This window comes from Condylura cristata, unplaced genomic scaffold, assembly GCF_000260355.1.
Source record: "Condylura cristata isolate star-nosed mole 26May11 unplaced genomic scaffold, ConCri1.0 scaffold00045, whole genome shotgun sequence".
Classification (NCBI taxonomy): domain Eukaryota; kingdom Metazoa; phylum Chordata; class Mammalia; order Eulipotyphla; family Talpidae; genus Condylura; species Condylura cristata.
In genome coordinates, this window is record NW_004567146.1 from 2247830 (window position 1) to 2261967 (window position 14138).

General features: G+C 42.5%; 1 protein-coding gene across 1 annotated transcript in view; it reads left to right on the plus strand.

The window, feature by feature from the left end:
* The first annotated feature begins 12594 nt into the window (after window positions 1–12594).
* Window positions 12595–14138, plus strand: part of LOC101636399 (olfactory receptor 10G2-like) — a 2583-nt gene continuing 1039 nt past the window's right edge. Inside the window, 4 exon segments of the mRNA XM_012734001.1 lie at window positions 12595–12961; window positions 12964–13194; window positions 13197–13420; window positions 13423–13521. Of these exon segments, the coding sequence (XP_012589455.1) occupies window positions 12595–12961; window positions 12964–13194; window positions 13197–13420; window positions 13423–13521 (921 nt within the window).

Consider the following 14138-nt stretch of genomic DNA (forward strand, 5'->3'; position numbering starts at 1 on the left):
GGCCCCATATACTTATATTTTTTAAGTAGGTCGGCAGACAGACAAATACATACATGCCTACATACATAGATTCACAGACACATAGATCTCACAACAGTCCCCCTAAGCGGGTCCTATTACTAATGTCATATAATATGTGAGAAAAGAGAATCAAAGAAAGAAACAGTGACTTAGGTGCTGAAGACCACCCAACTCGAAAGGGACCAACTCATCCAGGTTTTCTGATAAGAAGTCCTCAGTGTTAAATCATAGCGGAACACACTGGGAAAATGAACACCTTCTCGCTGCCACAGCAGCTCTTTGAATTTTGGTGCAGCTGAAGAGAGCTCACGGTCACCGTGCCTGTCACAGCACAGAGGTAAGAGGCAGAGTCTTTCATCTGGAGCCCCTGCAGGAGGAGGGAACTGTGTGAAGCAGAGGCACTAAGAAATGAGGACAAACAACCACTCTCCTCCGGGCCATCCAGAACATTGTAGAACAGAAGCACAGGTGCTCCGCGGCCTGTTGCTGGTACAGGAGAGCCCGTTGAACCCGGATGTCCGGAACGAGCAGTTCAGCTGGACAAAGGCTCCCTCCATAGCCGTCAGTGCACTGGGTTGCTGAACCCCTTGTCCTGCAGTGCCTGTGAGAAGACGCATGATGTTACCAGCAATCCTAGAAGTCACAGCATTGCTATAAAGGATCATTGATTCCCATGTGGTCACGGAAAAGAACTACCATTGATGGGGAGATCCTGGGATAGAAATCAGTGGTGGCACAAGTAGCAAAGCACTACTAACTGGAAGACAATTAGCACCAAGTAAGAAATTTTTGTTTTATGAAAGACTCTTTCATCACAAACATCAGAACTTGAAGTCATTTACCTGCAGAAAATTATTTGGAAAGTCGCCTGCAGTGTTTCCTGTACCTGAGACTTACCTCCCGTTGTCAGGGAAACACACAAAAGGAACAAGCCCCCCACATGCTGCAGGACATGGGGGCCCAGGCCCTGCATCCCAGGTTCTCAGCCAGTGCAGCCAGGAGGATGTCAAGTTCCTCCATGTGGGTGAGGGAGGAGACTCAAGGGCAGTGCAGAACCCAGAGGAAACACAAGGGGAGGACCCCTTCTTTGAAGGGATGGTTTTACGCTTCTGCAGGAGCCACAATGAATCCCTTAAATCCCTTCAGGTGAACATATTCTACAGATGAACCTAAAGCATTTAGTCCCAGAAAGCCCATGGACATTGACAAGAGTATTGTCTATAAAGAACAAAGAGACCCAATGGGAAGAATAGCAGGAGGCAAAGGCAGAGGTTGTCAATAGGACAGCATTAAGATAGTCTCTCTCAAGGCAGGAGAAAGTGAAAAAAGAGTTAGGGGTGGGTGGGTTAAATACATAATATGGGGGTTGGGAGGAGGGGCATGTACAGAGAAGGTGGGAATTTTTCTATTATTTAAATTTATCTTCCAACAGGCAAGCAGATAGCTTTTATAAGTATAAGTTATACTTATATCTGGACCTCCCTGGTGGCTCAGGGTTTAAGTTTCCACCCTGCCACTGTAACATGAGTTGGGTCCCACCAGGAAGTTGACCCACATGGCACAACAGACATCTCCTGCTTCGCCCCCTGCTCCCCTCAGCAGTGTATTTCAGCCCATCTGCCTGTTCTGCTCCCCACTCTGTCTTTGGCGAATCCTCTCACCCCAGCACCTCTGGCCTATTCCCCAGTTCTTGTATGCATCGATAAGTAAATCTTCAAAAAAGAAAGAAAGAAATATACGTCTCTGTCCATGTGTATGAACTAGCAGAAGAACCAAAAAAAAACAAAGGACGCCATTAACATTAGTGACTTCTGAAGTTTAGCATTAATGGAAATAATGAGCAAGGTAACCTTTTCATATATCGTGTTTTGTTTGACTAGCAGATTTTTTATGTAAGAAAGTGAAATTTTAAAGAAATAAATGGAAAAGAAGAAAATAGGAAGGAGGAAGACTAAGAAAGAATGGAGGGAGGAAGGGATCTGTACTTCAAACTATTTGCCTATTGTCAGAGAGCAGATAGTCAAAAATAGTCCTCGCTGACTAGATGACCTTTGAACAGGAATCAAAGGGATAACAGGAGCTGGATGAGAACTCAGAACACCCTAAGAAACAGGAGTTCATCCAAAACAAGACTGATGAAGTCATTCCCCAGAGCGCATCCCAGAGATCTAGCAACATCTCCTGCTCTCTCTCAAAACAAAATAATGAGGATTTAGAAAGGGACAGTCTCATCAGGGAAATACTCTACAGTTGATTATGTCCCTGAGGTTAGAATTTTCCCTCAATTCTCTTGAGTGTTTTTCTTTAGGTAGAGCTACAGAGATAATAGCTAATAAAAGCCAAGGTAAGCTATAACTGGACAGAGAGCTCAGTCACACCTGTCACAGAGCTCTGACAGGCAGGTGCTCTCAGAAATTCTGAATACTTATTTTCCAGGCAAAGTCCTGAAAGAATTCCAAAACACATATGAGCGGTTTTGCAGTGGGTTAGGCTGAATCTCTGAGGACAGCTGCTTTTTCATGGGCCCTTCTCCTCAAGGACAGCCAACTTTCTCCATAATTTTGGAGTACTGGACATGTGAGTCTAAGATAGAAAAATGGTCCTGAACCAGGTTCTTTCAGAATTAGGCACAAATGAATTTTGGGACTTTTAAGACCTCTGTTATGTCATCTACTGTTAATCAGCCTTTATATCTTCTTCAATTATTTTTAAACTGCTAGAACTAAGTTCCTTCTTTCAAGTTAAGGAATTTCTTCTTGTATTGAAAAAATGACTCAAAGAATCCTAACACTATTATTTTTCATTTCTCTTTCTTTTTTAGGATAGTGATAAAAGTTGTGTGGAGATGAAGTCATAGAGGTCGTGGAAAAGATGCTGGTAATTATGCAAACAGGAAAACCAGGTTTAACCTTTTCCTTTCTACACTAAGTACATTTCCTTAAGAAAGCTCGTTAGTTTTAAACATTTGGTAGATCTACTCTTAAGGGAATAGACAAAATATGTAGTCTGGTCCAAACTCTATCCATTTCCCTGTCCTAGTTCCACCAGGGTACCTAAAGGTGAGTGATATAAAAGAAGGTGAGTCTTCTTTCCTGAAACCGATTTATCTAGGCCCTGCACTGATAGTGAGTGATATTCCTTTGGACCTATAATATCCAACACAATACTGGAACACTTTACATTCATCTTCAGAATTTTGTAATTGCCCCATAGTGACCTAGAGCCCCAAGTTTATTATGGAAACTAAAATTAAATTTCTAGTAGTTGGATAAGGTCTGCTCTCCTCTGGGCCTCTCCCTATGGAAAGGCCCTGCAGGAGATATGCTCAGGCCAAAGTGGCCTGTTTAGTATGGGGCGGAGATGAAGGGCCCCAAAAAAACCCATCCTATGATCTCACAGATCCTGGAAGTTCTCTACAAGGGGCTCTTGACCCTGTCCTCTCCTCTGAACCCCCTCATCTTCTCAATGTCTTTCTCACTCCTTCCTCAGACCCTGTCCTTAGACATCCTAAAATAATTGCTTTTAAACATGGATTGTTTATTCTTTAGTGTCATCGGGCCCTTATTTTCAGATGCTTTCTGTTTTTTATAAAGATTTATTTTTTGTTTATTTATGCATACAAGAACTGGGGTGTAGGCCAGATGTATGGGGGCATGAGGATTCACCAGAGACAGAGTGGGGAGCAGAACTGGCAGACTGACGAAGTACACTGCTGAGGGGAGCAGCGGGTCTGCTGCACCATGTGGGGAACTACCAGGTCAGGGATGAAACTCACGAACTCATGCCACAGTGGCTGGGAACAGATAGCGCTGAGACTTTAATCCCTGTGCCACCGGAAGGCCCGCACATGCTTTTTATATTGAGTGTTATATGGAGTTTGCTATTTTTTATTAGCTTTTATGATTTAAAGTCCAACCATTTACAAGACGGTTATAGCAACATCAAATACATCTAAAACAAGGGAAATTTACTTATGTTTTGGTCAGCTAGCCAGTATATTAAAATTGTTCTTGAGTTCTTTAATTTTTTTTATTAAAAAGTTTATTTTTACATCATTTTGCACATTTTTTTTTTCATCTCAATTGTAATCCCCAAGGGTTTCCCATCACCAAATCACCCCTGTGCCACCACCATAGTCCCGTGCGAGTTCTTTAATTTTTTAAGTCTTTTCCTCTCCCCCTTTTATGAATACACTAACTTTCAACAGCTGAAAACTGAAGCAGATCTAAAACTAAGAGACAGGCCCTCCCTGGTGGCGCATCCGGTTAAAGCACAGCACTGAGAAGCTAAAGCCACTTCCGCGTGAGTTCGATCCCCTCCTGCCCCCGAAGAGATCACATGGCGAGGCAGACCTCTCCTGACCCGCCCGCTTCTCCCCTCAGCAGTGTACTTCTAGATCTGCCTGTTCTGCTCCCCACTCTGTCTCTCACCTCTGGCCTGTACCCAAGTTCTGTATGCATAAATAAATAAATCTTAAAAAAAAAAAAAAAAACTAAGAGACAAAGTTTCCAGGTGAGGAAAGGAAGGTGTTGGTAGCAATGTAACTTCTTATTTTTTTATTTACCTTATTTTAGCTATGATGGCTACATACTGTTCTCTCTCTTACAGTGTTCGCATCCTTATGCAAACTTCCTCATTTCTCAAAAAATTCACCTTCTAGAGATCTACCCCCTGACCCCTGCTGTACACATTTGTCCTCCTTTAGCAGACCCTGAACACCACATCCAAGTTAAAACCACCTTCCTCTGCTCTCTGTTTGGATAAATAGCCCCTCCTCAAACTCACCAGCTATAATGTAGCCTAACAAGTAAGGCACCCAGAACTAAAGGAATGAAAAGAATTCTTTCCATTGGACATCAGGGAATAGCAGGTCCAGATTTAAACACAGCAAATCAGGGAGCCAACTTGCAAAACTGGGATCATAGAGGGAGAAATTGTTCACTCCACAGAAACACACATTATGGAAATTCTTGAAAATAATCCCCCTCTGGTATGTTTTTTTCTGATTTGATAAACAATCAATTGTCATAGACATTTCAGGGATATATATCATTGGCCAACGAGGAAGCAGAAATACTTTTGTATTGGAAAAATTCCTTTGACTCATAATGAAAATTTTACACATAACCATTATCCCAACAATTTCTCGCTTCTCTATATTCTAGTCTCAGAATTAAAAGTTAATCTTCCCATACACTTTCAAGTAAGTCAAGAAGTCCATGTAGGCAGTGAAGTGCAGTAAATCTTCATTTTGTGTGTACAGAAGGCATATTTAACACTTCTACCATGAAGTGCCACGTATAATAAGTATAATTATTACTATCAACATATCATAACTGTAAAAATATAATGAAGTTCTTAATATATATTTTTTAATATCTGAAAAAGTAAATAGCCAAGATAAAAGCACTTTGGGGATTTTCTGATGGATATTAAAAGTTTATATTCATTAATACTGATAAACTGATGAATGGATAAGCAAAACATCCACAAAATTATTATTTAAAAAATCCACAGTTGTTACTACCCACAAAATAGAGTAACATTGAGCTATAAAAATGAATGAAGTTCTGGGCCCTCCCTGGTGGCGCAGCGGGTTAAAGCAGAGCACTAAGAAGCTAAAGCCACTTCTGCATGAGTTCGATTCCCGCCTGCCCCGAGGAGATCCACATGGCGAGGCAGACCTCTCCTGACCTGCCCGCTGCTCCCCTCAGCAGTGTACTTCGTCGATCTGCTGTTCTGCTCCTCTCTGTCTCTGGTGAATCCTCTCACCCTCCACATCTCTGGCCTGTACCCCAGTTCTATTAGAATAAAGAAATAAATCTTAAAAAAAAAATGAATGAAGTTCTAATACAGACAATGGCATGGAGGAACCTTGAAAACATTATAGCAAGTAATATAAAACAATCTGATTTTATTTATATGGCATGTGGCATGTCTAGAATAAGCAAATCTATAGATGTAGAAAGTAAACTAGACATTACTTGAAACTGGGGGAGGGGTAGGAGAAGGAAGATGGATGGCGATAGCTAATAAGCATGAGAATTCTTCTTGGAGTGATGAAAATGTTCATAAAGTAGACCTCGTGATGGATGCACAGCTTTGTAAATACCCTAAGAACCCCTGAAATGTACACTCTGAAGGGTGAACTGATGGTATACGAGTCAACCTCAATAAAGCTATTATATTTTTAAATCATTTAAATGACTGTTGATAGATATTAGGGAATCGCATTGTACTTGAAATCTAGGCACACACAGAGACACATGCACACACACAATCTACTGAGACAGTTCTGTGTTTGGATACTGCTCTCAGTTGGATTTTTGTCACAGCCCCAGATACCATAAGTTGCCTCATCCTTTTGCTCTGTACCTAAAAACAAAACTACAGAAAACCAGGCAAAACTGAGACCAGGACAGAGAACTTCTGTAGTGAATCATTAATGCTTGCCCTTGACAAAAGATGTCAGCCTGCACAAAGCAGTCATGAGTCAAGGTAACATCAAAATAGAACATGCCAACCCACAGCCTCTGTCCCTTTAAAAGCTCCCTGGTCAACTTGAGCTATCTGAGGTGGCCTTTGAAACAAGATTTCATTATCTCCTTGGTTCCTGAATAAATCTGATTTCCTCCCACTAACTTTTGTCTTGGAGTCTTGGCTCTTGAGAGACAAGCACTTGAACCTTTATTCTGGTAACATTTTGAATCTTTTCAGTCAAAACCATCCTTTGGGAAATACTTGTGAAAACAGGATGTTATATCTTCTCCTGAGTCCATGTTGATTTCAGGCTTCCTTCACATTTGTAAATTTATATTTAAAATCCCTATGTATATTGAATTCAGTCTTATGTACAAAAGTAGACTTTTCAGCAACAGATGGATAACAGATATGCAGGGAGGGTTACAATCTCCTTACCTGTTCAACTTTGTCTATAAAGCATGTCCAGTGTTTTTCTTAAGTTTTATAAACATTAATAAAAGCTGGGGAACATCTACTGGCATTCAACTGACAACCAAAATAATTAATTTGGATCCCTTGTGAACTGTCAGGAATAGTAATTTCCCACTTACTGCACATAAGCAAACTATAGCAACCTGATCATAACAGATGTGATACTGACATCTTGTGGCATCCTGGGGTATTGCCAATTTACACATTCTCACATAAAGCCCCCCAAGTGACTAATATTCCTTCCCTGCCAAAAATAGACGTTTAGAATAAAATAAAATTTAAAAGCATCCAGTTTTTCAACTGTCTCATTTATTGGTGATATTATGTAAAATGAGAAGAAGCAACAACTTAAGAGACTATCCTTCTACCTAAAACTAGGTTTATGGGCCTCCCCGATGTCACAGGGGTTAAAGACAGTGCTGCCGGGATGTCTCCTGCCGCTGCAACAGTTTGTGTGGCAGATCGCTCCTGTCTCACCCACTGCTCCCTGCAACAGTGTATTTCAGTAATTTGCCTGTTCTGCTCCCCACTGCTTCTGGTGAATCCTCTCACCCCCCACCCCACCTCTGGCCTGCACCCCAGTTCTGTATGCATAAATAAAATAAAATCTTTTTAAAAATTAATAAAACCTTACTACTATTCATCAAGGGCAATGCAGAATCTAGCGATCAGATAAGGGGCAGCTTGATTATCTATCCCACAATTGGGGAGCATTCAATCTGGTGCCCCTGAAACTGGAGCTCATATTTGAATCTGTGTGTTTTCTCTATCCACAGATATCCAAGCATCTCTGTGGGAATGGCACAGAGAGGCTGCAGTTCCTTAAGATAACTCTGGCCATCAACTTATAATATGAGGGAACATAAATATATAAGACTGACTTTCCAGTGCTTGAATGGGGTGAAAATATAATCAAAGGTGTCTATGATTAGGGAAGGCTGACATACTGGGAATGACAGGGAGCAGCCCACGGCTGGCTGCAAGCAAAGTCACTGCATCATGCACAGACTTCCAGAACAAAAGACCAAGAAATGCAGATTCCAGCTAGTGGTACGCTGGTAATGTTTAAAATCTGGCTGCTCTGACCCCTCAAAAAGCAGTGATTTATGTAACTTCCAGTTTCCATGGTGAACACTCCCATTATCAAACTCAAACTCCAAGATAACATCATTGCATATGAATTTGGTGACCTAGGCACCATCCTATAGCATTTCCACCTTAAAGATGAGATAGCTATCCTCATAAAGAGTGAGATAGATTAACCTCAAGATAGAAAAGCCTCATAAATATTACTAAAATAATTGAGTATTATTACATTTTATTATAAATTATTTAAGGGCCTCCCTGGTGCAACGGATTAAAGACCAACGAGCCGCAGCCACTTCAGTGCAAGTTCCATCCCCCGCCCCGGAAGTGATCCACCTGGTGCGGCAGACCTCTCCTGACCCGCCCACTATTCTGCTCCCCACTCTGTGTCTGGTGAATTCTCTTACTGGCCCTGCACCTCTGGCCGGTACCCTAGTTCTGTATGCATAAAGAAATAAATCTTTTTAAAATAATAATATAAACAATAATAATAAATTATTTAATTGAAAATGTATATTTAATTGCAAGCTTATATTAACAAGAGCTCATAAAATTTCTGAAAGTTTGACCGGTAAGCCACTGTAAGCTATACCCAACCAACTGCAGCACACAACTGATTTTAAATCATATCAGGGGAGCATTCACCCCCAAATCATCAACTGCATTGTCCAAAACCTCACCAGATCTGCCACACCTTAAGAAAGAACAGGATATACTCAAGGAACATGCCAACAATTTGAAACATGCTCTTTCTCCACTGCCATTCACACAATGGAGCGATGAAAGACTTCAAATGCAAATGACTAAAGTTACTGAATTGATCTAAACTGAGGGTACTTTTTTGTTCACCTCTCAGTATATAAAGAGGTAGGACATGTAAGGAAAACTTGCTCAATTATTGAAAATGAAGTGCATCTGCAATGCATTTCTGAGCATAACATAGGTAAATGTGTGATCCCACAGCACTTCAAAGAAAGAGTTCTCAGATAGGAGAGGTTCCCCAGAACAGATCATGTTGTTCTTCACTGTATAAATTCTAGTAATGTAGAAGTGAGTCCTGCTTGTTCTCAAAACAAAAGAAAATAATGAGGATCTAGGGAATGTAATTCTCATGAGGGAAAGACCTTAGGGTGGAACTCCCAAGAGCTAAATTGCTTTCTACAAATCTCTTGGCAGTGTTTTTTGTTTTGTTTTGTTTTGTTTTGTTTAAAAAAATCAAACAAAGAAGATCTAGCTAGTAAAGTAACTGATGTAAAATTTGAAACACTTACGTACAGAAGTCGCAATTTATAAAGACCTCCAAAGACAGGAGAGCTTATCACATTAAAATAAGAGTGTTGCGTCGGGCAATACCACACTGATAGAGACTGGAGTCGTGGAGCAGCTACATAGTGCAGGATGCTGCTCAAGAGCAAGATCCTGGCCTTTCTAGTGGTAAACTAGTCATACAGCATTAGTTATGTGAGAAGCAGAAAAGGAGATGGGGAAGTAGAAGAAGCAGGGGAAAGGTGGAACTCTATTTCTCGTCTGCTGATAGCTTGATATGTAGATCCAGCCCTGACTCCCCAGTCAGGATTTCAATCTTATCAACAAGGAGTTCCACTGATCAGCTTCTGGGGTCCATTACACATCTGTCATCAGCCCCCCAGGCCTTCCCAGCATACCTCGTGATGCTCACCCCTCCCAGGTGATCCAGCTTTATGCTCTTAATTGATGTGAAAGGCACCTTGTAGGTTGGGCTCCTATGGCCAGGCAGTTCTGACCTTGCTTAGGAATACAGAACTGTAGGTAATAAAATGGAAGCTGGATAGGCCATTTAGGATTAGCAGACCCACAGAAGACTCTGACTCCATTCTACAACAACGATCCAGTAACCCACCAGCACAACCGTGGGGCATACTCTGAAGGATATTTTACTCACCATTCTACCTGAGAAAAGCCAGCCTTTTCCAAGATTTTGCTGCTGTGACCTGAATCTCACTCATGCCACAGTGGCTAGCCATAGCTTGACAGCATTGAGACTTTAACCCCTGCATCACCAGGGAAGCCCTCGCTTCTCAATTTAAATAGCCTAATAATGCTGAAAAAAATTCTCAGCTCTATGAAAATAATCACAAATAAGTTAAAGGAGGAATCGTTTGATTCACTTTCTTTCACTTTTTTTTTTAACCTTTACTGGCCTCTTTCCTAGAAAATAGAAAAGCATTTTCTAAAAGACTCTTTTCTAAATCACTCTTAAATGGTTCTGTCTTGAGGTACCTCCCTGGTGGCCCAAGGGTGAAAGGCACAGAATTTTCAAGCTATCCACAGACACTACAGCAGGAGCTGACCCACATGGTGCAGCAGACCTCTCCTGTCTCACCTGCTATTTCCCTCAGCAGTATATTTCAGTGGATCTGCCTGTTATGCTCCCCACTCTGTCTCTAGTGAATCCTCTCACCCCGCCCACCTATGCTCTGCACCCCAGGTCTTGTGTGCATAGATAAATCTAAAAGATAAAAAGGCTCTGTCTATCGCAAAGACTTTCCCTGATCCTACAGTGTCTCCCTTCTAGAATCTCCTCTACCCATCTCCACTCTGCCTGCCTTTCTCTGAAACCCCAGTCTGCCACCCCAACTCAAAACCTTCACCTTTTTTTAAGATTTATTTTTATTTTATTTATGCATACAAGAATTGAGGTACGGTGGGTGGGAGGATTCACCAGAGACAGACTGGGGAGCAGTACAGGCGGATCGACTGAAATACACTGCAAAGGAGAGCAGCAGGTGAGACAGGAGATGTCTGCTGCACCATGTGGGTCACTCCCTGGACAAGGATCAAACGCATGCCACAGTGGCTGGCCCATGCAGCAGTGGCTGCCAGTATCATCATAGCGCTGAGATTTAATTCCTTGTACCACTGAGGAGGCCCTAAGGGAGTTTTTAAATAACAACTGACTCGGATGTTTGATCCCATTAAAGGGCTTTTGAGTCTCATTTGTTGAAAGTCAAATAAGGTCTTTAAATAACAACATAGTAAAGGTTATCTCCTATTGATACAATAATCAATGTTGTTATAGTCCAAATGTAAACTATTTAGATCAATCATTAAGTTTAAATAACACTCTAGAGCAAACAGAATGTGTAAATTATGTCTTGGGTTTGTTTACACTAAAAGTAGAGTCACCTTGCTGAACTTTGAAGCTAATCCCTCTGCCTATAGTCCTGATTATGTGACATATACCATATGTATATAATAGATGTAACCCTCAGAGAAAAGAAGTTAACAGGAATTCATAATATTCATTCAACCAGCCAATAAATATTACTCTTTTTTTAATTTTTACTTTTGCAAGCAAGAACTGGGGTACAGGCCAGAGGTACAGGGGGTGAAAGGATCCACAAGAGATAGACTAGGGAGCAGAACAGGCAGATCTACTGAAATGCACTGCTGAGAGGAGCAACAGGGAGACAGGAGAGGTCTGCTGTGCCGTGTGGGTCAGCTCCCTGACTGGGGATCGAACTCATGCTGCAGTGGTTGTGGACAGCTCCATGGAGCTGCACTTTAACCCCTTGCACTACTAGGGAGGCCCAACAAATATTTCTTAACTTATTGTCAAGCTCTGGAACAGATACTACAGAAACATAAAAACAATAAAATAGACTAGGTCTTTGCTTTGAGTTTAATCCAGTAAAAGTTATTAAGCATTTAGGGGCCCTCACTGGTGGCGCAAGGGGTTATAAATAAAGCACAGCACTATGAAGCTGTTGCAGCCACTGCAGCACGAGTTCAATACATGGCCAGGGAAGGAGACCCACATGGCACAGCAGACCTCTCCCCCATGCCTCTGGCCTGTACCCCAGTTCCTGTATGCATTAAAAAAAAAGAAGAAGAAGAAGAAGAAGCATTTAAGCAAATAGCTCTTATCATACTTTACTGCAATTAGCTTTTATTCTAAGACAGAGGAACACTTCCCAAAGGAGATGACAACCACAGTAAATCATGACTGATGAAGTTATGTTAAGAAGAATTAGTACATTCCAAGGGGAGTACTTCCAGAATGAGGATGTGTGATCCAAAGGAACCAAAGGAAAAGTCTGTAGAAATATGCAAGGGCCAGATCTCAAAGAGTCTTGTAGATTATAGAAGGGAACTTTATGAGGATAAAGAGTTAGAGGCCCACAACAAGAGGGCAATTGTGGAATAATTGTTCCGTGCTGCACTATGACTCCAGATCCCAATTCTCTGTGGTTTCCCTTTGGAACAGAACCCATGGTATGCACTTACTATATTTTTTACATACAACCTTGTGTCTTAACTTTCAATACTTGTATAGTCTGCCCTTGGGACCATGGCAGGTCACCAAGACACTTAACAGCCTCTGAAAGCATATTTTGTGAATAAACCTAGATAGTTGGCAGATAAAATAGAGAAAGAAGTCCATTGTTTATGTCCAAGACTCTGGTCATTAGGAAAAAACATCCTCCCACCATTTCCCTGTGTTGTATTTCCATTGTCTGAATTCACCATTCATCTTAGCAGATACAGACAGACATGGGGCAGACCAAAAACACATCGCTGGACACAACAGTGACAGAAGTCATTCCGCTGGGCTTCTCTCACCCCCTAGACCTGAGGCTCCTGCTCTTCCTGGTCTTCTTGGTCGTTTACACCCTGACTCAGCTGGGGAACCTGCTCATTCCAGTCACCGTGTAGATTGACCCAAAACTCCATGCCCGGCCCATGTACATTCTTCTGGGCGTGCTCTCTCTGCTGAACATGTCCTTCTCCTCTCTCACCATTCCTCGATTTATACTGCAGTTCACTCCCACCAGCAAGGCAATCCCACTCAGTGGCTGTGTGGCTCAACTGTATTTGGGTCACTCCCTTGGCAGCACCCAGTGTTTCCTCCACACTGTGATGGCTATGACAGGTACCTGGCAAGATGCCAGCCCCTGCGCTACCCCGTGCTCATGAACGGGAGGTTGTGCACCATCCCAGTGGCTGGAACCTGGGTGTCCGGCTCCATCTGTGGGGCTATCCAGGCCACCCTGACTTTCCACCTGCCCTACTGTGGGCCCAGTGAAGTAGCTTATTTCTTTTGTGACATCCCTGCAGTGTTGGTACTGGCTGACACGACTATCGATGAACTTGTGACTTTGTGGACATCGGGGTGGCGGCCGCCAGCTGCTTCATGTGAATTCTGCTCTCCTATGCCAGCATAGTCTATGCCATCCTGAAGATGTGCACTGCCGAGGGGCGGCACACAGCTTTCTCCACCGGTGGCTCCCTCCTAGCCGCGGTCACACTCTATTATGTGCCCTGCACTTTCACCTACATTCGGGCTGGCTCCAGAAGTCCCCTGGATGGGGCAGTGACCCTGTTTTTTACATTATTGTCACTGCATTACTGAATCCCATCATCTATACACTGAGGAACCAGGATGTGAAGTCTGCCCTGAAGCAAGTCCAGGGAGTACATGTAAAAATAAATAATTATGAGCTCAGGGACCACCTACATCTCTGTCATTACTTCTCTTCAGTTACTGCTACATTTGACAAGGTTTCAATAAACATATTAATTTGGGGCCCTCCCTGGTGGTGTAATGAGTTAAAGCACTATGAAGAGATATGCACAAGTTCGATCCCCTGTCAGGGAGCTGACCCACATGGCGTAACAGACCTCTCCTATCATGCCCACTGCTCCCCTCAGCAGTGTACTTCAGTCCATTTGCCTGTTTTTCTCCCCTCTCTCTCTGGTGAATCCTCTCATCCCCACACCTCTGAGCTGTACCCCAGTTCTTGTACGCATAAATAAATACCTCTTAAAAATATATATGAAGGGCCCTCCCTGGTGGTGCAGCAGGTTAAAGCACAGTACTAAGAAGCTAAAGCCACTTCCGCTTGAGTTCAATTCCCACCCTAGAGGTGACCCACATGGCACGGCAGACCTCTCCTGACCCGCCTACCTGCTCCCCTCAGCAGTTTAGTCAATTAGCCTGTTCTGCTCCCCGCTCTGTCTCTGGTGAACCCTCTCACTACCCCTGCCTCTGGCCTGTACCTCAGTTCTGTATGCATAAATAATTAGATCTTTTAAAA